Source organism: Anser brachyrhynchus (genome assembly GCF_964034855.1).
Source record: "Anser brachyrhynchus genome assembly, chromosome: 2".
Classification (NCBI taxonomy): Eukaryota; Metazoa; Chordata; class Aves; order Anseriformes; family Anatidae; genus Anser; species Anser brachyrhynchus.
Window position 1 is genome coordinate 4,982,871 of NC_137695.1, and position 26,935 is coordinate 5,009,805.

The window sequence follows — 26,935 nt, forward strand, 5'->3', positions numbered from 1 at the left end:
ACACGCAGTGTATTTACAGTACATGGAGACATCTCAAGTTTCTTCTTTGAAGTGAAAGAGCGCTTTGGCTTGTGAGGTAGCAGAGGGGCAGAGGGACAGAAGGAAGAAATGCCTCTGCTATGTCAGCTCACGTGACTGGGTCTGACATGACCACTACAGAACCTGCTTTCTGGGTGGCTCCCTTGGAGTACTGTGCCCTGCAAGATGGCATCTGCCCTGGCTTCAGAACAGGGCCCTTGCCTTTCCCCGTCTCCTTGACCTGACTGTGCATGGCCAGTGGCCTGAAAGGCTTTGCTATAGGAGGTGAAAGTTCAGGTCTTCCTGGGTGAGAAACAGCAGCTTCATGATGTTTGTTCAAAAAGAATAAAGTTTGATAAAGGATTTTTGTTTGTATTCGAAGACTTCCTATTTTGTAAAATAACAGCAAAGTGAGAAATATATAGAAATGGTGTGGGACAAAGAAAAGTTTTTGAGAGACCAACACTGCTGATGAATTCCATTGTCATGATAATTTATTCCACTTCTTATTGAGCAATAAGGAATTCAGTAACATAAAAAGGATTCTGCAATCACTTAACGTACCTTAAAGCACTGAAATATAACATCAATATTCAAGGATTATGGTTGTTTCCCTGAGCAAAAGCTGACTGTGTTATATTAGTCATTCAGCATAAGTAGAAAAGCAAAGACATTTCTTTTGCTACCAAGGCTTTATTTGCCCCTCAGAAGTAGTCAGGAAGATTTTGTTTCACAGTTTGAAAATTGAACTTTCTGTCATTGATTTGTGACTCCCGAATTTTCTCAGCGCATTTGGTGCTGCCTTTCTTAAAGGGCTTTTTAAGAGCTTCTCTTGCTCCAAGCAGTATCCCAAATCATCTGCACATTTAGATCTACAGTCCTGTGGTCTTCTGTCCTTGGTCTGCAGTGGGCATTTCAGTAATTTTACTTTCAAGTGTGGAAACGACAACATATTCTTTGGCTTCACCTCTAAATATCTGTTTCCTAAAACTTTCTTGGTGATGTGACATTGTCCAGTCCTGAACCTGCAGCTTTCTTGAAGCATCTATATTGACACTGCTACTCTCATTCTCACTATCATTTGCCTTCAGTGGAGGGCTCAGAACTCAGAATTTTGTGAGTCAGAAGCTTGTGTATTTTTTACTGGCTGTTAAAAGTAATGGATCACCTTACAGAGATGCCAACTTATCTTATCCGGTCAGTGGAAGTACATTTTTTAAACGTTTTGAAGTGCCCTTTGGTGTTTCTTGTCTCTCTGTCTTGACTATGTAAGGATCTTCAGCAGCCACGTAGCCTTTTAAGGGTAGTTGATAGAAATCCCACACATCCACCCATTCTGTAATGGGATGTGATTCAGCTACTCTATTTTACGTGAGAAAAACTGTGCCCTGAGCTTTGTTAAGGCCATTGACTGTCTACCACAAGAGGTCCAGGATAGGTAGTTCATTTGTAGATGCCTACCTTTAGTCACATGAATGCCTCCTGATGTTGTGGACCTAAGCAAGTATAACCAAAAATCCTCTGTCATGAGGGAATGTCTGCACCTGAACCAATTATGAATGGGAACTGCTATGAAATACTGGGGATTTTTGTACTCATGAATAAGGAATTCTGCCCTTTGCTGATGCTTTGCTGTTTGTTTGTATTGCTTCTGTCTATTCATCCAGATAGTTCTCCACTGTGAATCTTCTGTGAACCTGCCCTTGTCTGTTCTGCTGGAAAAGTACTGTGAAGCTTTATCAGCCCGCACCAATGTCACAGGTATTTATTTCTCCATTTCTCAGTGGCTTCTTGTTACTCCAGGATCTGTTTTCAAAGTGTCCTTGCTCCAGGAACATCTTTTCCTGCTGAGATAAACTTAGTGCTTCCAGCCTTCAGTTTTCATTGGCAACAACGTGCAGTGGTGTGACATGGGAAGAAAACTTTGAAGTTTGCACACCTGGAAAGAACTTCAGGTGTACTAATATTGGCAGCCTTTTTTCGTGATTTAATCTGTTGAGCTGACTGTACTCACTAACCGATATGATCGTTGAAGGACAGTACTTCTAAAGCATCTGTATCCAGACTGGTCCAGACTCCTTGTTAAAGGCAGTCTGCGGTTCTCCAAGGGCCTCATGGCTTATCAAAGCTGGGCAGGCAAAGTGTGGTGGATGTGGTAGTCAAATCCAGCCCTTGTATGACATTCACTGTAGAAACTGGGGTGCTCTGACCTGACTGAAGCTTATACAGGCTAGGGGTGAACCTTTTACCATTTTGGTCAGGCCAGTTGACATGAAAAATACCAGTCCTCCAAATCAGAACATGTTGAACCTCAAAACTTTGCAATTTCTATTTCCTGATCCCACCCCAATTCTCCAAAGCCTGACTCTAACTTTTCAGGTTAGGAGAGAAGTCTTTTCTGATACAGGACAGAGATAGTACAGGGGAACTTAGGGACACTGGCAGTGGGATGAAGGGAGAATGGAATATTGCAGACCCTACAGAATGTTAAGCACAAAGAGCAGGAAAGGTTGGGGGGAATGTGTGGCCTTTTCTTTCTTTATACCAGTTTTTGAAAGCAGGATGGCCAAGGGTGGGTGCTGCAATGAGTGATTCAATGGGGGAAGTAGGATTGTTTTTTTCCCCTTTGCTTTCCCCACTGAAAATCTTCACGGAAGGAGGACTTTAAAATACCTTCTCAGAATGTAGATGTTATCATTTAAACAGTTCTCCAGCCTTAAGAAATGACAAAGCAAATGAGGTTCAAGGAAGAAGTCTTTCCATATATCAGATCAATTGTGGTTTACTCTGACTCTATATATTGCATAAGGACAATAAACTGATCTAGATAAGATGATCAGACTGAGGTCTGAAAGTTTTGTTGCCTTAACTGCCTGTTAATTTGCATATAAATGGGTGTGTTGACCTGTATTATGAATCTAATCTGAGCTCTGTAACTTGTGGCATTGTGTTCCAGGGAGCAACTTTGCCTGATGTGGTATATTTGTTTGTACAAGTTTTAATGACAGTCTATTCTATTTTGTAGCTGGAAACAAAGGAAAGATAGATGAGGTTCTGTGAAACTTTACATAAGTTTCGGACCCTTCTTTCAGATGTTCTTTGACCTTTGAATATTTCTGAAAATACTATCATAAAATTTTCCATTAATTCATAATGTATTATTTCTTTTCCAGACCTTTTATTGAAAAAATATTATTATTTCACACCAGACTGTCTTAAACTTTGGCAAACACTTTAATTCCTAATTGTTGGCAAAAAAAAAATAAAAAAAAAATCTGAGCTATTTACGTGATGCATGAACACAAGGCATCTTCTCAGGCTGAGTGCAACTCTTATAATAGCACTGTAATATGAAAAGGCTAGAGAGAAGTCACAAGAGTCTCTTACATTGTACTATTATTGTAAGGTATCACTGATCAGAGAAATAAAGCACTGCTCTAAAGTTAATGTGACTTGATTGTTATATAGAGACAATCCAACATACCTTTATAAGGTATGTTTATAGAATATACCTTTCTGCAGCATATTTTGAAATCCTGTGAGCCTGTACTCTTTTTTGTTGAGCATGGGCTTATACATGTAGTAAAACCCTAAGCTGCCTCATGTTCAGACGAGTTGGACATAAATCCAGACTCATGCATGAACATAAAGTGAACTTCAGGACCTTCTACGGGCAAAAGTGTATTTTTTTCTTAGTATTAGTCAATGTACTCTTCTCAACATGGTGGATCACCAACATGGTGCTTCTTGCCACTGCATGTTTCTCTTGTTTCACATGATGATTGCAGGCTCTTTAAAAAGGTCTGGACTTTTTAGCTATGAGTCTTCTTATTAAAAATGGAATCTACAATGCAGTGATCTCCACCTTTATAATCAGTGAAACATGGCCAATATAGTCAAAAGTCTGGAGCGTTGCTTTGTCCTAAACTAAGATGTAAATCAGGGCAGAGAAACCTTGTTTTTGATTTTTTTTTCCTTCTGAAAGGATCCAAAGACGAAAAAACTCCTATAGATATATTGTCGTCCAAAATTAGCTTAGCTGTGTGCATTTTGAACCCTCATAATAGTAAGGATGTATCACACTGAAACATTGTTTGCTTTACCCAGCAACATGGATGTGCAGAGTCAGACCAGAACCACGGAGTCTGAAATGTCTTTGGCTTTTTTCTGATCATAATCTTTGACACTGCGCAAATCTAGTCTTTTAAAGAGGAAAAAAATCAATAAAATAAAACAACAACAACAAAAAATTCCAAAGATAGACATACTGAACAATCTTTATTTATAGCTGGGAGAAGAGAAACATGAAAGTTTTGTAATTGGTTATATTCCGTGTCTCTTTTCCAGATGATGCTGTTAATTAGTCCAAGATGTTAATTTCCTCCCCTTATAATTGCTAACTTCAGCCTCCAAATATGTTCACAATAAGTATCCCAAACAGATGGCATAAAATGCTTTTGAGATTTTCATTTATGTTTAAGTGCACTGAATTGCTGAGTAAATGACATTGTGAATTCAGTCTGACATGATTTAAGCCAAGCAATGCTTGTTAAGAGGTGAAAGGCAATATAATTCACTCTCTTTTGGGTTTTGTTTCCTCAAAAAATTCCTGGATTACACCTTTGTGAGTGCTTACGTGCAGCGTTTGATCTTGATGGGATTGTGTGTGTATCTGCGGACCTGAAGAGGGATTTTATTTAATTTTTAATTCTTACTTTGTTTTCATACATAAGAAGTATTGGTTGAAATGGCAGAACTTTTGTACAATGACTCAGCTGAACATGTTCCTGATGTTGTTCTCTCTTCGTATGGTTTGACTGGAATTACAGGAATATGCAGGATGACCAGATGACTATAATTCTATATAGCTCTTTGATGCATGCATTGAGTTATAGCTTGGATTTTTATAGGAACTCAGAGAAAATGGGTCCTCTATTCACAGTAATATTAATTGAATTTCATCATACTTCCCTTCACATACTTTGACTTTCCTATCTTACATATTTTCACTAGAGACCGCAGGTCCTGTCTTACATCTGTTCCTACTCACTTTTGATCTCAATGGAAGTCTTTTTATCCCACTTTTTAGTCCATTGACAGGTATCACCACACAATCTTTAAGACCTTAATAAAGCAGATTCATCTACAAACAGAATCTTCTTCCAAAAAAAACAAACTAGAAAGTGGATGGCCAGTACTACTGTACTTAGTGTGTTAACATAAGAATTACATTCTCTGTTTTCTTCCTCTTTCTTACCCTGCACTCACTTTGAAGGTTGCAATTTGCATTTATGATGTTTAAGGCTATTCAAACAACCCAGTAAATGGGAGACAGTAGATCAGATGTGTCATGCATTTCATTTCATGAAGTCCTCGGATTCACTGAAAGGAAAAATTATTTATTTCCCTTGTTTCACTGGATCCTCTTGAGGCTGGGCATGGTTCCTTTCCCTTATTCAGGTCACTGCAGCGTGGTGAAAGACTGCTGTCCCACAGAAATGGTACCAAACTCCTGATTCTACATGGTGCAGGGTTCCACCTGTACAAACTCTGTCCTATATTTCTCAAGTTGTCTTCTCAAGTCTCCAGGGAAACTCTCAAATAGGGAACATATCAGTGAGTGTGGGAGGAACGTATCCTAGGTTGGATTCCAACACACAACTCCTCAAAGTTGCTGGTAAAGTCCCAAAGAACCTGACATCATTTGGAGATTTTCATAATTTTTCCTGTTGATGGGACAGTGAGTTATACTAGAAGCTTCTTCAGGACTTACAATAACACCAAACTGAAGATAGAAAAGGTAGTTTTCATTTCTTATCCTTTCTTGAACCTCTTACAGGTCCCACAATGAATCTCATCAAACATGAGACATAAGTGAGCACTCCTTACGCCTCCTGCACAGGCACTGGCCAAAGCAAGGTTCGTTTGAAAGAAGGATTTATGAAATCACATGGCATTCTCAAGCATGAATCAAATTTCCTCTCTTGTCACTGTCACACTGAGATAACTCCTTAATCTGGCTGTCAGCATTGAGCTACTAAGACACCTTCTTGCCTAGAGGTCTTGTGTAAACCAACCACAGACAGCCACAGACAGCTCCTGTGGTATACGTTAGTATCACTTTTCAGGATAAACTGTTCAAAAACATGTTAGACAGCAGTGACAGCCATGTGGGAAAGGGAGCATGTGTACTCAAAGTGCCTTAGCAGGTTAGCAATATGAGTGTATACTGAAAGATAGCAGCTGATTACTGTGTTTTTGTTGCATGATCTTTGTCCTTCTACCCTAAATTAATGACATCAAGATGCAAAAGTAAAAGTGCTTCCTCTGTAATGAAAAAAAGGCATGTACATAAGAGTTATTTCAGACCTTCGAATACCACTACGTTCATCCTTCAACGTCATGGATCTGATTCCGTTTCCAGTTATGAAAAGTATGTATGTATAAAGTAAATGTGCATGTGTGTGCCTGTGTCTCTGTGTATTGGGGGGAGCATATGGGTGTGTGTTTGTGTAGCATGGTGACAAAACCATATGAACTCGGGAACAGTAGCATCCTAAAGTGTGGGTTTCTTGTTGAAATGAAAATTTGAATGTTTTCTTTAGACAACCAATTAAATAAATAACTTAATTTTACCTCTGTTTTAGACATTACATTTAGCTTAACTTTAATTTGAAATATTCATGTACAATTAAAAAAAAAAAAGTACCAAATTGTAAATCTTCATTTTAAACATTTAAAATTGTCAACTTTATTTTCAGAAAATTATTTCCTATCCCTTTGGTCAGAAAAATTATGAAGACTTGATGCTACTTTGGTACAGTGTTTCTGCCATCTTGAAGCTGACCATTCATTAAAAGGCTTTTATTTCCATCATTTTTTGTTTTTATGATATCCCTAGATAGACCCATCTCTGTGTTCCTGGCACAATTGCAAACATCTGAAAATAAGGTTTTGTAAGTGTGTCCATTTGTGAGAAAAGGGACTTTGCAGACTCAGTGAACAGTTTCATTTTTAAATAATTTCCATCTTGGAATTTTACTCAAACAAAATCTGAGCTTTCTACATTTTGTTTAGGGAAGATTTATCTGTGCTACATTTCTGGAAAGGGTTCTCTCAGCTGCAGCTAAAAGACTTTCTTTTTCATCCAGATTCTTTGTCCTGCATTTCTTTCTACCCCAGAAGCAACGCAGGCCTTTCTCCAGGCAATCTCAATGCCTGTTGTGATTTTGTGTATGGTGTGTTTGTCTGTGGTAAAGATATTTAGTGTTAAGTTGTTCAGTTCAAAACTGGGTGAACCTTTGATTCATTCTTTATTTCTGGTTGGGACTTCTGCTGATCAGGAATCCCTGCAGGTCAGCCAAGTGTGACCATCTTATGCTGGCACATGTTTTAGCATGGCTTTGCCTGCTGGTCATTGTAATACCACCATCCTACTTTGCTGTGAATGCAGGCCTAGCTGAGTCACTTCTGCTTAATGTGTGTGTGGGGGTCATCTCTGTGAACCAGGAAGGTGGGACCGAACCTGGGAATAACAGAGCAAAAGGTAATAGTTGAAAGCACAGGTACTTAGGAGCCAGCATGTCCCTGGGGCTATCGTAGACTCATGGGGTGGGACTCAACTCACGGATTTGTCATCTGAATGTTCATGTTTACCTGTAAAATAAGTGTCTGAGCTCCCGCTATTGGACAGGATTTAGTTGCCCTCATGTCAGTGCCCAGTGACCTTTGAGGTACTTAATGGTACCTAAGACGTGCAGGGCTGGCAGATATGGCACAGAACCTACAGGAAGCCTGTGCCCTCTGGAATAGCTGGAGGGCTATCTCCGGGATTGAGTGGCCCAGGGTGCTCATGTGTCATCTGAATCCTTGCGTAGATCTCCATTGACTATTATTGTCCTAGATGAACTGGATGAGTTGAACTAGATGTTCCAGTCCATCTAGGTATCCTAATATAGGCACTTCTGCACAGGAGTTTCATGGAAGTCTGACATACAGCACGCAGTCTGCAAGATGGGAGTTAATAGTTTATAGCTCAACGCACATACGAAATATCCTCTGACAAGATGATTTAATCACAGAGGCTTTGGCTACCAAAGAAAAATGAGTTTTTTGCCTCGATCTCCCAGCTGCTGAGTGCACACAGGCTGCAGGTTTTGCTTGGCTGACTATTGTTATTTTTTAGGAGTTAATTTCAATCAATCATTCTTTTAGTAGATGAAAGTTTCATGACAGAGAAACATATTCTATAACTTGCTTTCTATACAGAACAGCATAGGTGAGACACTCATTGCTCCAGGGGTTATTTATTTCTGTGCATTGCCCTACTCTGTTTCTTGGAAACGGAAGATTTGGCCTCATTACATCTCTAAATATCCCTCCACAGTAATGGCATGGCAGCAATTCTCACTGTTTCTCTTCTGATTTTCCCAGCAGGTCACATCAGTGAGCACTTCCATTTATAATGATACTTGGATGAGCTATTCATTTTAACGTATGCTTTGCACTCTCTTGGCATCAGCCTGCTGGCTGAAGCTACGTACTCTGCTCCTGCAGCTGCCCGTGGGGCACTTGGGAATGTGCTTTCATCACAACCACACAACTTCGTTACTGCTCGCAGGCATAAAGTTAACCTTGAGCAGCAGCATTTGCATGATCAAAGCTGGAGCTGAGGACACAGGCGATCTTCCTAGCACTTCCTATTTTCAGATGTTGCAATGACACTATTTAAATAGAGGTGATGATGGTGGTTTACTTTCTCACTGCCTCAAATGACATACCAGGCAGTCTAGCACTGCTTGCTTGTACATCCCAAAATAAAGCTGCGTGCAGTGTTGTTGCACATTTTGTATTGTTGCCGCTGGTCCTTATGATTTAAAATGCATTTCCCAAGTCTGGGGCAGTTCCAAGCTAAGGGTTTGTAGAAATTCTCATGTATTAAGGAACTATGTAGACAATCCAGAAAGTTACGTGTTCCACTAGGATTACCCATGAGGATTATTAATAAATAAATAAATACATAAATTTTTTTTTTGTGACTTTTTTATAGATAAGATATATAAACATATCTTATGGTTCCCACCTTTACCCTAGGTGTCCAGAGACTGGCAAGTTCTTCCAAAATTCACTAACAATGAATCTCTAAGCTGTGTAAACAAGGCTATAAAGTGCTCAGATACTACAGTGGTGAGAGTCACACAGAGTGATTTATTTTCTGTTGCTGCTGTTGTTGTTCTTACATTTTTTAAAAGAGTGCCTATGGTTTGCAGTCTGGCTTTTTGTTGTTACTCTGAATGTGAAATATGTTTTAGAAAGAATTTACTCCAGTGCCTTGATCTCAGGAAGGCATGCTTTTGCAAAACCTCGAGTAACTACTGAATGAAGTAACCTTGGCATAGAAGAGGAACCAGCTACACCAGAAGTGGTGCTAGTGTTTTAGGATGAGCTATCAACAATCTTAACATCTGCAATCACCATCCCTGAACTTTGCATTATACAGGAAGGTAACAACACTCTGAACACCTTCATCAGCATCAATGGCATCAGCACTGGCTGAAAAGAAAATCTGTAGCACATGTCTGGAGTCACAGAGGTGTTGGATACGTGGGTCTGAGGGAGGACTGTAGAACAGGGTTACTGATGGTATGAAGTCAGGGCAGATCCCACGATCCTGTTAGGAAGCAGAAGAATTTGCAGTGACCAACTTGATGGCATTGGCATGGTGGTTCCTTGCTGCCAGCTTGGGATGCTGTGAAGAGTAAGGAAAGGAAAAGGAACAGGGCCAAATTTTTGAGGAATTCAAATGAGGCAGGCACAGCTCCTAAGCAAAAACATGTTACAGTGGGGACATGCCACTGAGTTTTATTGTTTCTTATTTCAGAAGAGTGGCACACCTAAATCCTGGATCTGTCACTTCTGCATGATATGTTCTCAGCAGACTTGGTAATGACTGCTACAATACCATGCTTCATCACATAGCCTTAAATCTTTGAATGTATACGTTTGGTACAGTAACTACCATTTGCTGAATGTGGTTTCTAAATTAGATATTTTTTGTACACTTGGCAGATAAAAATATACTTTGTAGAGCCTCTCATTTTGTTGAGCCCTACTGAGCAGATGGAGTGCTTTTTCTGTTCACATGGAATCACGTCAGTGAATCTGGTCTTAAATGAAAACACCTCCTGTCCGTTAAATCAACATTTCTCTCTGGGTTTGTGGATTGATGAGCCCTTCAAGCAGTGAAATACTGCTGTGGCCAATGCACAGAACAAAGCCATGTAACAATAGTGATGCTACAAACTGCACTATTTGGAAAGATGGGTCATTCAAGAGGATGCCTAAAACATGTAGTGCAGGAGAATAATTATTAGTAGTAAATGGGAGAGATGGTCTAGAGTGGGAAACGTGGTTTTTTGTTTGTTTCTCATTTCAGTAAAATGATCAAGACCTTATGACCCAATGACTAAGTTGGCTCTCCAGTTTAGGAACAGGCCGTTACATGTGCTCTTGTTGACAATCCGTGGTTGTCTTGCCTTTGTCTCCCTGCTTTTGACAAAATGGATCTTTCCATACTACCTTTGGAGGAGTGTTCCTGAGCCACACACAGAACCAGGGTCACCATATAGAGAGATGAAGGTGAGACAGGGCTCCATCCATTTCTCTGTGCTGGTAAAATCATAATCTCTGTGTGTCTAAGGCCCACGTGTATAAATTCATACTAGCTAGCACGGCTTTACTTCAGCAGTATCGAACAAAAGAAAAAGGTGGGGGACCTTCAACCATTTGACATCAGCACATTGCAAGCATGCTTAGAAATGCTGTCTGAGAATCCAGTGGTTGGTCTAAGGAAGAGAAAATGGTAGGATGCTTCATATTTACAGATGCTGTCATGGCCTACCGTGGATTAGAATGTGAATACAGACGAGAGATTAGGGGTTCAGCTAGCATAAATCACCTAGTGTAAAGTTGCAGCTGGCAGCTCATCCCTCCTTGTTTAGCTCTCTACTGCATCACTTGGTCGGCCTTTTCTGAATAAACTCTGCTATGCATGGAATTGATCTGCCTTGTCCTCCAACCCTGAGATGGGGACATCTTATTGTATTGTCCCATGTATGAAAAAATTATTAAGCACTAAAGCAAATGCAAAGCTGACCTGTAAAGCTCCAGCTCTATATTGTTCAATTTTGTTATTCCATTACAAAATAAGGACTGTGATTTTTTTTTTTTCCTGCAAGCATTCATCTTACTCATTAAACTGTCAAAGCGTGCAAGCTGGCTGTATAAGTAAAAGGTAATTGAAAATGTTAACACAGTTTCTGTAAGCCACTAGGACCTGAACTGTTCAGCTGCTTTGCCCTGTGTATCTTTACTCATGTGAGAAGCCTCATTCACTACAGTGAAACACTCCACTGAGTAACATTACTCTTGTGCATAAAAGTTAGACAAAAAAAAAAAAAAAAGATTATGGATTCAAATATTTCAAGTGCATGTACCCATAGCTAAGAGGGGAGACAAACGAGAACCACATTCCCAAAGGTGTAAATGCTATGTGGTATCTCATTTCTATTAACGTGCTACAGTAATTTGATCCCATGACTCTAAATGGTGCTGCTGTAATAAACCTGCTAGCCTGTCTGTGGATTTTTTTGTCCTTCCTAAAACCCTCTAATGAACACTGTGGGGAATGGTACCATCACAAGGCTTTCTGTCTTTACTCTCTTTAAACTCTGTCTTGTGCAGATGTCCCTGGTACCTAAGGCCAGGCATTTAGAAGCTGATCTCTTCCCGGCTAACACTGTTAAATGCACAGAGGTTTACCTGTATCCACTAAGTATCCACTTCGGGCTGCTGTTGGAGACAGGATGCTGCAGTAGCTGGACCTTCATTAAAAAACAAAACAAAACAAAACAAAACAAAACAAAACCTTCTTTATTTTATTGGTTATAGTGGCAGCCTAAGGCCCACTCAGCTGCACATGTCTACTTTGCAATATCTAGAGTTACAGGAAATTAATCATACTCCTAAGAACCTTCTTTCTTTGAAAGTATCCCTGAGGTAATTTAGCAGCCTGTGGAAGACTATTACTTTCTGCCTTCTGTGTAAATAAAGGGGAAATAGTTAATAATTGGAAGGCAGATGTAGTTGCAATTTCATTATTAATCTGCTCAAGGAGACTGCTTGTGAGTTCATCACTGTGAACGTGGGTACGAAATCTTTAGATTAATCCTCAATGTGTAGACACACTTCAGTGGGTATCAGATCTTTGAAATTTTTATTAGTCAGCTAAAACCAAGATTTCTGGCAAAGATGGATGGCTTTTTATCTGACCAATTTGCTTTGTTTTGTTTTAAACATATATGTACATGTATCTATATATACCTATATGACTATTTTAAGAATGAAAAGTGTCATTATGCTGAAATTGTCCTTCCTCCAGTAGCCACTAGGTGAATTAACTTTGAAAGCTTTGAAAGCCAGGCGTTTGGAGTATGCTGGGTGTTTTTTGCTGTAATGTCATTGGAAAAAATCTATCTTGTTCTCTTGTTTGAGTTACTTGAAAACTTTGCACAAATCACAGTTTTCTTCATGAATGGGGCACCGTCCTTAGGGATAGAGGATCTGATCAGAGCTGGCACCTCTTTGAGGATATTTTCCTTAGAGTGCAAGAGCTCTAGGCAGGGGCTAGGGGAGCAGAGTCCCTACCACTGTAAGCGAAGAGCAAGTTCAGGACCTCCTGACCCAGCTTAACAACTACAAGTGTATGGGGCCTGATGACATGCATCCCAGGGTCCTGAGGGAATTGGCTGATATAGTTGCCAAGCCACTTTCCATCATATTTCAGAAATCATGGCAGTCAGGCAAAGTCCCTGGTGACTGGAAAAAGGGAAACATCACTTCCATTTTTAAAAGGGGTAGAAAGGAAGACACGGGGAACTACAGACCTGTGAGCCTCACCTCTGTACCAGGCAAGATCATGGAATGGATCCTCCTGGAGGCAATGTTAAGGCACATGCAGGACAAGAGGGTGATCCGAGACAGCCAGCATGGATTCACCAAGGGCGAATCATGCCTGACCAAGCTGGTGGCCTTCTATGACTGCATCAGTCAACAAGGGAAGACCGACCAATGTCATCTACTTGGACTTCTGTAAGGCTTCTGACACGGTCCCATATGACATCCTAATTTCTTGGAAAGATATGGATTAGAAGGATGGACCATCTGGTGGATAAGGAATTGGCTCAATCGCCACACCCAGGGAGTGGTGGTCAATGGCCCTATGTCCAGGTGGAGGTTTGTGATGAGCAGTGTCCCTCAAGGGTCTGTCTTGAGACGAGTACTGTTTAATATCTTTATCAATGACATAGACAGGGGGATCAAGTGCACCCTCAGCAAGTTAGCAGATGACACCAAGCTGAGTGGTGCAGTCGATACAATAGAAGGAAGGGATGCCATCCAAAGGGACCTGGATAAGCTTGAGAAGTGGGCCCATATGAACCTAATGAGGTTCAACAAGTCCAAGTGCAGGGTGCTGCACCCCTGCCAGCGCAATCCCACAGAGGAGTACATAATGGGAGAAGAACTCTCTGAGAGCAGCCCTGTGGAGGACTTGGGGGTTTTGGTGGAAGAAAAGCTTAACGTGAGTCAGCACTGCATGCTCACAGCCCAGGAGGCCAACTGTGTCCTGGGCTGCATCACCAGAGGGGTGGCCAGCAAGGGGAGGGAGGTGGTTGTCGCCTCTGCTCTGCTCGCGAGGCCCCACATGGAGTGCTGCATCCAGGTTTGGGGCCCCCAGCACAAGGAAGATGTGGAGCTGTTAGAGTGAGTTCAGAGGAGGGCCACAAAGTTGATCAGAGGACTGGAGCACCTCTCCTACCAAGAAAGGCTGAGAGAGCTGGGGATGTTCAGCCTAGAGAAGAGCAGGCTCTGGGAAGACCTCATTGCAGCCTTTCAATACCTAAAAGATTCTTATAAAAAGGATGGAGAGGGACTCTTTACCTGGGTAGATAATTACAGAACAAGGGGGAATATTATTTTTGCTTGGGAGAGACTATCCAACTCACTCAGACCAGGCTGATGTTCTCTCATGCAGTTTTGATTAATTGCTCTTATTTTTTACTCAATTTCTTATGGAGCCTTCTCAGATCCAAATGTAAAACATATTAACAGAAAAGATATCGTTTTCCTGGTTACTATACAATAGCTTGTTCTACTATTAAAGACACAAATCTCTGAGATAAGTGATACAGAAAGTAACTCAGTACATTTGTTCCTAAAATGACAATCTAAATGAATATAGTTATATATGTTATTAAACTTCTGGCTACTATTTCCCTAACTTAGAGAGTTGTATGAACATTTTCAACAGGAAGACAGAGAGCTCAGGGGCATCAGTGGAAGCATATAGTAGAAATGATTATGCCTTCTATTTTTGTATTATAATCACCAGAATTTCATCAACATCCATAAGGAAATAAATGCACCCAGTTTATTTGAGAAGACACACAGTTGAGGAAAAATGTGTGCAGCATTACACAATATCTATTACTTAGTTTTTCTGCAGTCCCACAGTCCACAGATGAAACAAGCAAGGAATACTTGATTTTTGATCTGCATTGCAGATTTTGGAGCACTTTTTAGGTTTTCGTCCGTTTTGAGGAAGCCTGACTCTGTTATGTAGTATTTTAGCTTAAGTCCACCATTTTCAGTTATTTGTTTTCAGTGTTGCAATACATAGGATTACTTTGTTATAATTAGCTTTCCGTAATTAAAATTAAAAATAATAATAATAGCAAAATCATCCTTATAAGATCCATGTAAATTGAGGAAACTTTTTTCTCTGTTTTATATATGGTGAAAAGTTAAATTATTTGCCAAGGCTTCAAATCCAGTCACTAGAGGAATACTAGAACTTGAAATGTTCTGGTTCTGCAGTCTGCCTGTGGTACTTGGTTGACAGTTAAAATAAATAAATTAATTAATTAATTAAAAGTAAGCTGATGACATTTTTGCATTGCAAAAGTTCTAAATAGACCATGGTAGCCTTGCCAGCCCACATGCATCACAATGAGAAATTTCTAATCGACTGATGTAACTGCTCTTGCTTCTAGCTGGAGCTCTTATGTGTTGGTATTTTCAGTTTTTTTCTTCTTCAGAAATCTTGGAGACACAAAGGCGAACCTGACAGTTATAGCTCTGTGGAAAAATATGGGATTAAATTTGGATTTCTGTGGTTGGTGTGAAGTTCCAGAGAATGGAAGCAATTTTGGGGGGAAGGGAGTGCTGATGTGGTTGACATGAATAATAATTTGCTACCTATTGGATACACACGTAAAGGCATGGGACACAACATGTTCAAGGTCACAGATTTAGCTAGAGGTGGATTTGAAATTCCTGTCTCTCTGCCTCATGCTCTAATAACTATGCTCTTACCTTATAAAATTGTATTGGGCTTATGTGGCAAGGTTTTGGTAGCAGGGAAGCTGCAGGGGTTGCCTCTGTGAGCAGAGCCCAGCAGCTGCCCCATGGCAGATCAGAGGCAGCTCCAGCCGGCTCTAAAAGGGACCCCTGCTGGCCAGAGCCAAGCCATGAGTGATGCTAGTTGGGCCTCTGGGAGAGAAGATTTAAGGAAAAAAAAAAAAAAAACCTGCTGTGCTACAGCAGCTGGGAGAGAGGGGTGAGAGTTGTGAGAGAAGCAGCCCTGCAGCCCCCAAGGCGAGTGCAGCAGGAGGGCAGGAGGTGCTCCAGGCACGCAGGACAAGTTCCCCTGCGGCCTGTGGAGAGGCCCCCGGTGGAGCAGGCTGTCCCCCTGCAGCCCACGGGTCCCACACGGAGCAGATCTCCACGCTGCAGCCCGTGGAGGAGCCCCCGGTGGAGCAGGTGGATGTGGCCTGGAGGAGGCTGCGGCCCATGGAGAGCCCCCGCAGGAGCAGGCCCCGGGCCGGAGCTGCAGCCCGTGGAGAGGAGCCCACGCAGGAGCAGGGGGTCTGGGGGGAGCTGCCGCCCGTGGGGGACCCGTGCTGGAGCAGTTTGCTCCTGGGGGACGGACCCCGTGGTACGGAGCCGTGTGGGAGCAGGTCTTGAAGAGCTGCTGCCTGTGGGCAGCCCCCGCAGGCTCAGTTGGGGAAGGACGGCATCCCGTGGGAGGGACCCCGCGTGGAGCAGGGGCAGAGAGGGACCGTGAGGGAGCCGTGGGGACGAAGCATCAGGGACTGACCTCCATTCCCAGTTCCCATGTGCTGCTCATGGGGAGGAGGGAGAAGAGGGTGGATGAGTGGGAAGGTGTTTTTGGTTTGCCTTTAGTTCTCATTGCTCTAGTCTGTTGGCAATAGGCAATAAAATACATTAATTCCCTTGTGCTGAGTCTGTTTTGCCTGTGTCTGTAATTGGTAGGGATCTCCCTGTCCTTATCTCAACTCACAAGCTGTTTTTTCATCCTATTTTCTCCCTCTGTTCTCTTAAGGAGCAGGAATGAAAGAGGAGCATGGTGGAGTTTAGCTGTCCATTGTTTTAAACCACCACAGAAATGTGGCACGTGCATATTTTGATGTAGAGAAAACAGAGCACACGTGTTAGCATGACACTCACAGTGGCTGGCTGAAGAAACTTCAACTGTACATGCTGTAGAAACCTATTTATGCCATACCAGCCTGCTAAAGACCTGGTGGTATTTCAAGGTTTTGCATTTGTAAGTAGTCCTTAAGCAGGTTAAAGTGATCAGCATCTGTCCTCTTCACCTGCCATATGTATACAACTCATTACTGATATGTAAATGCTACTTATGGACAGTCTGAATTGTCATGGTTATTGGGTTGTTTACTGGATAAATATATTAGGTTAACTAAATAATGGTCTCTGTAGAAAAGACTGTCATGAAACAGAAGAGTGATATGCGCAAGCCAGCACCTACAGTTTCTTACCTAATCTTGTCCAGCCTTCATCTGATCTACAAAGTTGACTTTGAACAGTAGCTTGAAATTCTCAAAGATGTGAAAATCCCCTGACAGGAAAATACCTGAAACGCAGGACAAGTGACCCAAATTAAAGAAAGCTTTTGGGTCACTTTGGTCCTGAAGGACCACAGAGAACTTCTGCAGTTCTGGCACAAAGCCTAAGAGGGGATTGACTGTGGCATTACCTCAGGGAGATATGTGGCCAAACACCACAGCACGTGCAATTAGAGAGTTTAATGAGGCAAAAAATCTGCTAGCTTTGTTACCATGACAGCCTTTGGTGTATATATAGCTCTTCCTGGAATCTCTCAGAACATCTCTTAAAAGCATAGAAAATGCTGCATTCTTAAGCTCTTTCTTTCTTCCTCTTCATGTCAATGCAATCTTAACCAGTGGCTACCTTCACCTTTTACCCTCTGTTCCTGGCAGCTCATCTGCTGTAGGCCAAGTGTTCTGTGCAAACCAGGGGCTCCGTTCTGCTCCCTCATGAGCAACAACGTGAGCCAAACTCTTCTCATCAGGACTTCTCGTACCTGTGCAGCTGCCAGCAGACACCATCTTGGAGCTCCATCACCTCGTGCTCCAGGTTTCCAATTGTTACCTTTGATTTGCCACTACAGCAGAAGGTAGGGTAAAGCAGTCAGTGGTAGCTAATACGACAAATGAGCAAATAAGAAGTCCCTTTGTCATAAAGATATAATATATATTTTGTGAGTGTGAACGCATGGAAAAGATCTTCCATTTAAAACTTGGCCTTTGGCCCATGATTACATCACATCTTGAAAATAACTGTTCTGCTTTGTAATGACTACTTTTTGCCCTCTCCAGCTGAGTTACCAGGGGGTGGAGGAGACAATGCCCCATTAGCTAACTGCTACCAAAGACTTTGCGTGGGAAAGCAATGTTTTTCCATCCCCAGCTACATTATCTTGCTGGGTAATCCTGAATCATTGGCATTTCACATCCTTCTTCCCAGCACTTTTTGTTTTTTGAAATCAGGAGTAGTTGTGAGACAGTATCTGCTTGCAGATTGCAGTCCCTATCCCTCACAACTCTGCAGCTGCCTAATGTTGGGTAGCTGCTCTTTATGGCACTAGATTGTGTGGTTACGATAGCCTGTGGTGAAATACTCCTTGCAGGTGTAAAGGTTTCACTGAGCTGTTTCCTGATAGAGAGCACAGAGGGTAAAGGGCCAGTGCTTATTGGGAAATTTCACTGCCTAGGAAGAGGACGAGAAGTCTGGGGTGAGGGAAGGTGGACTGTATCTCTGCCCTCTTCTCCGGGCTTTTCCCCACTCTCTCTCCTCTTCCTGCTCCTTCACACACTGCTGTGATACAGGACATCCTAATTCTCACTCTGTCCTCTTCTTTGGACACACAGACCATCCTCTACCTCTCCCTTATTGCAACGATCTGGAAGTCCCCACCAGTCCTTCATCTTCCTAATCCTGCCAAGCTGTTAGAAAGATGGGGCCTACAGAGATGAGACAGAAGGAACTAGAGCTGGGCTTTGCTCTTCAGATTAGGGCAGGAATAGATACGTGGGAGATGTTAAGGTTTTCTTCTGCTGGCATTTCTGCACGAACTCATTGGTTTAAGACTGAAGGGAGAAGCAATTATCTTGGGATTCTACAACCAAGATTTTTTGAAGTGTTTTTAAAGCTTGTATTTGTATTTATTGGATGCTATATTTCAATCTGAAAATCTATATGCAATTTCAATCTGAAATCTTTTGGTACATCTATAAAAGCAGTATTTTCAGTAATTGATGGTATGGCAGAGTATTTAACAACAGATACTCTTAACATGTATCAAGAAGTATCTTGTTAACAAATCAGTTTTAAAATATGGCCTAGATTAAAAATAATAACACATAGCCCCAGAAAAGCAATATAAAGTAAGTGCTATTGTGTGAGCGTGCATGTAGGTTCAGTGGCTTTTCTTCTGGTTCCCCCCATATGTACCAAGGGGTTCCCAAGCACTGAGTATAATTACTGTAAGAGTGTTTGCTATTCCTGTCTGTTCAGGAATTTTTAATTGCCTGTAATAACAATAATAAATAAAACAACTATAAATAAATAAATAAATAAATAAAACCGGACCATTGACCTGGCAGCAGGATTTTTACTTAGGGTGCAGTCAGGTAAGTGTTATTCCAGCTCCCTTTTAATCAAGGCATTTCCCCTCTCCTCTTGTCTTACATGCTGAAACTGATTTATGCAAAGATAGTTTGCTTTTCTGACTGACCACATATCTTTTTTAGTTTACTCATCCATTGAGAGCTGAGTCCAGTGAGAGTATTAAATGTATGGAGCGAAGACCAAAGTACAGAGGGATCAATAATAATTTGATGGGTTCTGCATCTGTTGAGCATTGGTGAGTGGCGAAACTCCCTCAAGAGCTCACCAGCTCCATTCTAGCCAAATTCCATAGATGAAGTCTACCGACTCCCAAACCCATTGAGAACAGGGTGAATATTTTCCTTCAATATTTGTTTTATCTTCAAATCAGTTGATTTTGACTGACCTTAGGAAAGTTTAATTTTCATCAATTACTGCCAAAAGGGGAAAAAAAATCTATTTTTACATAAATGTAAATGGTTTATTTTGACAACGTGAAAAACCTTCAAAAATTTCAGAAAATCCATGTATTTAAAAAATCACATTAGACCCAGCAATGAAAGAAATCTCTTTCAAATAAATTTCCTTGTGCTATGCCTAATCAGAAAGTGAGGGGTGAGACTTCTCTGAGTAAATTCAGCCATTTATACATTTTATGATAAGTAGGATAAAACTTACCTTCCAATGTGGACGCCCAAAATGAGGTGAGATGAATTCTAGCCCACTTCTTTGTACAGTTAGTCATTTGCTTACATTGATTTCAGTGCCAATGAGGTATTATAAACATTTTCTTTGTGTAGCCTTTGGCTTATGTCTTTTTGGATCTCTCTCAGAAACGGAATAGTAATTATCCAAGGAAAATGCTGTTCTGAAGAACTACAGGGATCAATTAAGGAAAGCGGCAAATGAATTTCTAGGAATGATATAACATTTCCTTTTCATTGCTATGGGCTTCTGTCCTGCTTCCACAATTTGTGTACCACTGAAGATCATTTTCAGTGATTCATAATGAAGGAATTTACTTTAATGTTGAAAAGATACCGTTTATTTTTGTCATCAACACCTTTTAGTGTAGATTATGTGGTTCAGAAACATTTACTTTCTCTTGGGGTCACAAAGGTAGGTGCTATTCATACTTCTGGCTCCTGAGAATTGGAGTGGTTGTTTAAGTGCAGATAGGCTTCTTTGAAAACCTTACAAAATCCCTGTTTTATCAGTAGAGAAAAGGACAATTGTGAGCCATTATAAACACAAGGACAAATGGTTATGTTACTGCTGGCTTGGAAATCCTGTTTTTCTATACCTGGCTCTTTGCAAATGCATATACAGTCTGTGTACATAGATTCCCAGCTGTTTTCTAGGCTAATAGTCATTCTCCTGAGTTGTTGTTGTTATTTCAGCCCATCAATGGAAGCTTTTAGGAAACCAACGAATCCTCATTTGGGGGGGGGGGGGGGGGGGGGGGCAGTAATCTCAGAGATGGAAAAGTCACTGTCTGTCTTTTGGTTGTAAATCATGTTGCTATTGTTATTATTTATTTTCAAATTATGATGGAATCTAGAAGCTAAATCAGATCAATATGTCTTTTGGGGTAAGTGCTGTGCATATCTCAACATGCTCAGAAAAGAAAAGTTTTTTCTCTTTCAAACAGTAAGAGTTTATCGTAGCCTGATTGCCTCCTTCTTTCCCTTTGTATTTCAACTAGAAAGCACAAGCTTCAATGAAGTTTGCTGCTGTAAACTAATGCCCTTAAAATTACATCAGCCCCAAACTGACGGGCTGTGTTAACAGTAGAAGTGTAAACATTGAGAAATCAAAATTTGTTTTCTATGCAAATGGAATCTATTCAACAGAAAATCCCCTAACCAAGCACTTTTCTGTAGCTAGATATTTTTGAGTGCTTTGTGTGAATTTGGTTGGAGACGTGGCCAGTGATATTATGTGCACCCTCAGCAAGTCTGTGGAAGGCACCAAGCTGTGTGCTGCAGTCACCACACTGGAGGGAAGGGATGCCATCCAGAGGGACCTGGACAGGCCTGAGAGGTGGGCCTGGGAAAACCTCATGAGGTTCAACAAGGCCAAGTGCAAGGTCCTGCATCTGGGCCGGGGCAATCCCAAGCACAAATACAGGCTGGGTGGGGAATGGTGGTTGGTGGATAAGAAGCTTGACATGAGCCAGCAATGTGTGCCTGCAGCCCAGAAAGCCAACCGTGTCCTGGGCTGCACCAACAGCAGCGTGGGCAGCAGGGCAGGGAGGGGATTGTCCCCCTGTGCTCTGCTCTCATGAGACCTCACCTGGAGCCTGCACTCAGCTCTGGGCCCCAGCACCAGAAGGACAGGGACCTGTTGGGGTGAGTCCAGAGGAGGCCACGAGGATGCTCAGAGGCTGGAGCACCTCTGCTGTGGAGCCAGGCTGAGGGAGTTGGGGTTGTTCAGCCTGGAGAGGAGAAGGCTCTGGGGAGACCTCACAGCGGCCTGCCAGGGCCTAAAGGGGGCTGCAGGAGAGCTGGGGAGGGACTCTTGGTCAGGGGTAGTGGTGATAGGACAAGAGGGAATGGCTTTAAATTAAAAAAAAAAAAAAAGAAAAAAGTTTTAGATTAGATATTAGGAGGAAATTCTTCACTGTGAGGCCTGTGAGGCCCTGTCCCAGGCTGCCCAGAGGAGCTGTGGCTGCCCCATCCCTGGCAGTGCCCAAGGCCAGGCTGGATGGGGCTGGGGGCAGCCTGGGCTGGTGGGAGGGGTCCCTGCCCACGGCAGGGGGTGGGATTAGGTGGGCTTTGAGGTTCCCCTCCAACCCAAACCATTCTGTGTTTCTATTCTATGGCATTTTCTCTACTGATGCTGAGTTTCTAGTTCTGGAACGTGCAAGTCCTCCTTGATCTGGAAAACGGGGCAAAACGGGTAGGATTGGTTCAGTTGTTTAGCGGGTTAGTTTCTTACAGCAGCCTGCATTCTCTATCCCAGACCATGAATTTGTGTCAACAAATACAGATTATGGACATTTAGCTCACAGTGTAGAAACCTACTGTGTAGGTCCAGTTGCCTCGGGTCAAGATGACAGCAATTGCTTCAGCTTTCCCACAGTGTGTTTTACTGAGTGGTAGCATGAGAAAGCTTTGTTTCCAAATTCATTCGATTTTAGGTTTAAAGCTGATCACAGAAAGGTCAATCTCACTTGAAGGGCTTACAGCCTGCTCTAACTCAGTGTGCAGATATTGAAAACATTAAAGGTGCATTCACAACACCTTTTAATTCTGCCCGTTCCCAGAGCTGTGTGAGCAGTTGTCAGCTGGATTAAATCATTTTAATTTGGTCTCTGCAAATTGTTATGAAGAACGCTGATTCTTCTGTAACATCGATGATTTATCAGCTCAAGTACTTCCTGCTTCAAAGACCACGGTAGTTAGTTTGGGTGTCAAGGCACAGCTACACACACCAATGAAATGAAAAACTGCATTTGATCTTTTTCAGTAATAATCATTTATTGTGCAAGCAATCGTGTCTTGTTTAACCACCAAGAGGCCACAAATTTAACGGTGGCTAGTTTGAGAGATTAAAAACCTAAAGTCAAGCTGTTTGAATTATGCATAAGTAAAACTGTGGAATTTATTTCTAATTAATTGTTCACTTTTCTCTTAGTTGGCACTCTCTGTTGGTGAAAAACAATCAATTATTCAATGAAAACACTGTAATTAGGAACAGGATTCCTATGTGGCCAAAATAAACATCATCATGGAAAAGTTTTCAAAATGGAAAACAGAAGCAAAGCCCCAGTAGAAGTGTTCAACTCTCCACAAATTGAGGCTATTTTTACAGGAAACATTTCCTAGGCTTGATTTTTCTTCTATTTTCCCTACAGGTGGCATTCCTGTCCCTAACTTTAGACATTTATAGTGCAGACATGTCCCAGTGAGTAGGTCATCCCAGGTTCCCTTTATAGTTAATGGTAAGAGAGACTTTTAGAAGACAATTTGTCTGGCCCAATTTAAGTATCTTCTTTATGGTGACAGAAATCATCCGGTAGAGTCCACTGACTGCACTAGCTAGATCCCTCTTGACTTTTAAGGGAGCCTGGAGATTTCTATGCCACCAACAGCTACTCTGCAGACTTTTAAACTGAAACAAATGGTCCCAACTGCAGCATCTGTATCTCAGAGGAGAATTGGCGTGAACAGTGTCTGTGTATCAATTCTTTTATGGGCTAAGTGGTTTATATTTTTTGTGGATTTTGTCTCCAGGAAAGACTTAAGGAACATAAACCATACAAACTTGTACAAATCTTCTGGAGAGGAGTGGTGTTTTCTTCGAAAAAATGGAAATCGTTTCTTATTCTCAGAAATTTTATGTAAGGATGTTATTAGTTTTTATCTGTAAGAGGGAACAATAGGCTATTCTTCCATGTCCGTAAAATAATAATTTGTTTCAGACGAAATTATGGCTTTCTGGGTGTGGAGGAACACTCACCTATTGATTTCAACAGGGACTAGAATTTTAACCTTAAATTCCCAGGCCTGTATTGCAGGAATAACCTGTGCTCGTGTTCAGAGGTGGGAAAAAGATGCATCTCACCTAACTTTAGGTATGTGTAGTGTAGACAACGGAAATTAATTCAGGCACCTTGAGTTCCTCATGTAGGCAATTCATAGTGTAGTGGCATTTATACAACCATACGGATTAGATGTACACTTCATATTGAGATGAACTGTGGCAAATTGTGCCTTGCTCTTTCATTGAGTGTTAAGGAGTCCAGGTGAGTAGCTCAGAGGCAGAATCCACAAATCCACTTGGTCAGGGTGGTCTCGCCCAGAGCTTTTAGTCTGTGTTTTCACAGGACCTATGGCAGGTCCAAGCAGAGAATAATTCTTAACTGTAAAACATCCCTGATTTCATAATGGCTTTTAGGATAAGTTAATCAACAGCTAAAGTTTAAGGATCATGACCACTCATTCAGGAAACTGCAGATCTCAGAAAAGTCTATGAAACTGAAGTAAATTCTTGTTCCAGATTTTACAACTTTGTTCTTCTCCTGTCTGCATTGTCTGACACCTGGTGAACAAAAAATCCCATGTAATTGAGACCAAACAATTAAAGTGAAATTAAAATGACCCTTAGGGTGTTCTAGCTCAACTCCAGCTAGTCTTGTATTCAACAAGAGAAGCAGAATCCCAGAGGCCAAGAATATCTATTTTCTGTTATTGTACGTAGTTTTTCTATCTATGTTAAGAGTACCTTGAAGGAGCTGGGATAAAATAGTCACATTCAGGACTGTTTATTCAAAGCCATTTCTTCTGAGGTGAGGAAAAAAAAATATTTGCTACCATGTGTGATAGGCTGGAGGGCTTATTATCTCACTGCTGAACATCTAAAGCAACACAGAGAAATAATACCAGAATAATGGCAAAATCCACATTCTTCCACAGCTGGTATTGAAAGATTTGTGAGATGGCTGGAGGGTGTTTGACCCTTTTTTGAATTCTCAGAACCTGCAGCAGACCCCACTTTTTTTCTGATTCTGGTCTTTTTTACTCGTGCCACATACAGAGTATTTGGGGAAATAGCAGAAAAGCCCCCGGGTAGTCCTGTAGCAGGAAAGTCAACAGAGAGGTTATATTCTGTCATCTGTCTTGGTTGAGCAGATTAATCTCCTGGTTCTCCAAGAGGAATCACCCAGCTGGTGTCCTTCTGGAGGTTTGCATCTTCCTGCGATGCCCGTGGAAGCTGCTGTGCTCACTGCGCACAAACGAGGTTCCCCTTAGTGGGGCAATTGAAAAGATAAAAAAGACTTTAACCTAAATTTAACCGGAATACACCTAAGAGTTTGGTTCAGCTGTAAGTGATGAAGGTGTGGAGCCAAACAGTGAAACAGGGCCGTACAGCTGGTTTTCTCTTATCCAAAGGTAGTCTCCATCCCAAATGATTATTCTGGGTTGGAGAAAGCTATTTGTCTCATGTTGGCATTGGAAGCACTTTCCTAACAAAAGATTTAGCAAACTGTTCTGTTTCCACAAGGCAATTTAGCTTTAACTGACTCAGTCCTCAAAAAATGAGATAAAAAGCAACATTTTGTCAGATTTTCTCAATTGGCAACAGTCTTCAAGTGCTCACAGCAGCGTGGATGTAGCATGCAGCTCCTTGCAGGGCAATGGAGAAAGCCTGACATGATCTCCTCTTTCGACGGGAGCAGCATTAAAGTGAAAAGGATAAAATGATTGATTCATCAACATTTCCATCAGGAGACAAATTGAATTGGCCAGAGGAATGGGTCTCAAGGTGGGGAGATATATTGGAAATCAGATGACAAAGGACACTTAGTTGAAAAAGTGAATTGATTTATGCAGTGATTGCAGACTGAAAGGATGTAGTGTGGGGAGGAATGGGTGATGAGGACAAAGCTTGCTGTCCATCTCAAACCCATAATCACTTGTGCGGTTGATAATCTTGTGTGCAAAATGAAATTTTCTGTCCAGTGAAATTCATCTCTTCCTATAGCGACATTTTTGCTGCTGAAGGGGAAGTAAAATACACTTTGTCCACATGTAGATCTTTGTATGAACTGATGAAATCTCCTGTTTTGTTTTTGTTGTTGTTGTTGCTTTGCTTGCTTGCTTTTTGTTTCTGTTTTTATATCCAGGTAACTATAAACAGCTTTTACTTTTAATGTTATTAAACTCAATCAAATGCTTTTTTGCAGTAATGGAGAATTAGGAGAGCCCTCCAGTGGCCAAGCAAAAGAAATCATGCTATGGCAGTGAGCCAAACAACTCTAGAAACGAGGGAGAGAAATATGTGCTACGTGTTTCAGAGGTAGTAAATGGTAAAATAGTACAAGTTGCCTCAGTTAGGGGTGACTTATTTTCTGCTTACACTGGTGCACTTGATCCAGAAGAATTCCATAGCACCTGATCAATTTTCTGTCTATGCCTGCATGAGATGGTATGTATTTATCCATCATTTCTGTCCAGGAGTGGTTATTTGCATGAAGGGGAAAATACTTTAGGGATAAACTAATAGGTTCTATATTTAATAACTTCGTACAGGAAATGAAAATAATGAGAACTTGGTCCTCACTTAAGTAATTCTTGGTACTGAGATTGCAATAGCTACAGAAAAATCTCTTCACGAAACAAACAAAAAGAAATCATTATTATTTCTTCATTAAATAGCTCCCAGAGGCAAAGCTGTGATGACCAGGTGCTTGTTGCGTGCAATATTGCTGTAAATGGTAATTCTGATGATTTTGTTAGCTGCAGAAAAGCTGCTGAGAAAAACAAAGTCTTTTCCAGACATCAGTCCACATAGTTTGACATCTGCTTATGATAATTGCCAGTTAGCAACATCATGAATAGCTGCTCTAGTTGGAGGTAGGAGATTTTGAAAGGTTAATGAAGAGATTTGATGAGTCCATGAGAGAAGGAGCACTTGCTTAGCAATACGACAATAACTTATGTTCTCTTTGCAATTGAGTGTGAAAGAATGACAAAATGTTTAATCAGAATGTTACATGTTTTCCTAAAACTCTTTCTTTAATATTCATTGGGTTGAGGTGTGCAGTTTACCAAATACAAAACAGATCAACACATCATAGGAAAAGAAATCCAGTTGTGCTGTCAAATAGATTGGAAATGCCACACTTCCCAGGATTATTTTTTTCTGCAGCTGTTATGAAAATATCTATCATATTTTCAGTCATTTATTTTACTTGATGACAGTTAAATGTATATTACATCTATGCTAATACTGCATAAAATGCATCTATTTTAATGCTGGCCCTTCTCTCAGTCTTCAGCTATTACACATTGAATCCTTGGGGACTGATCCTTGGCTTTTGTAAAAATCCACTGTAATC

The 26,935-nt window shown here is 41.3% G+C and overlaps 1 protein-coding gene across 2 annotated transcripts in view; it reads left to right on the plus strand.

The window, feature by feature from the left end:
* Nucleotides 1-26,935, plus strand: part of CRHR2 (corticotropin releasing hormone receptor 2) — a 157,392-nt gene that overhangs the window by 11,929 nt on the left and 118,528 nt on the right. For both annotated transcript variants that reach the window (XM_080582150.1, XM_080582152.1), the window contains exon 2: nucleotides 1,686-1,779. In XM_080582150.1, the coding sequence (XP_080438276.1) occupies nucleotides 1,686-1,779 (94 nt within the window). The remainder of the gene's footprint in view (nucleotides 1-1,685; nucleotides 1,780-26,935) is intronic.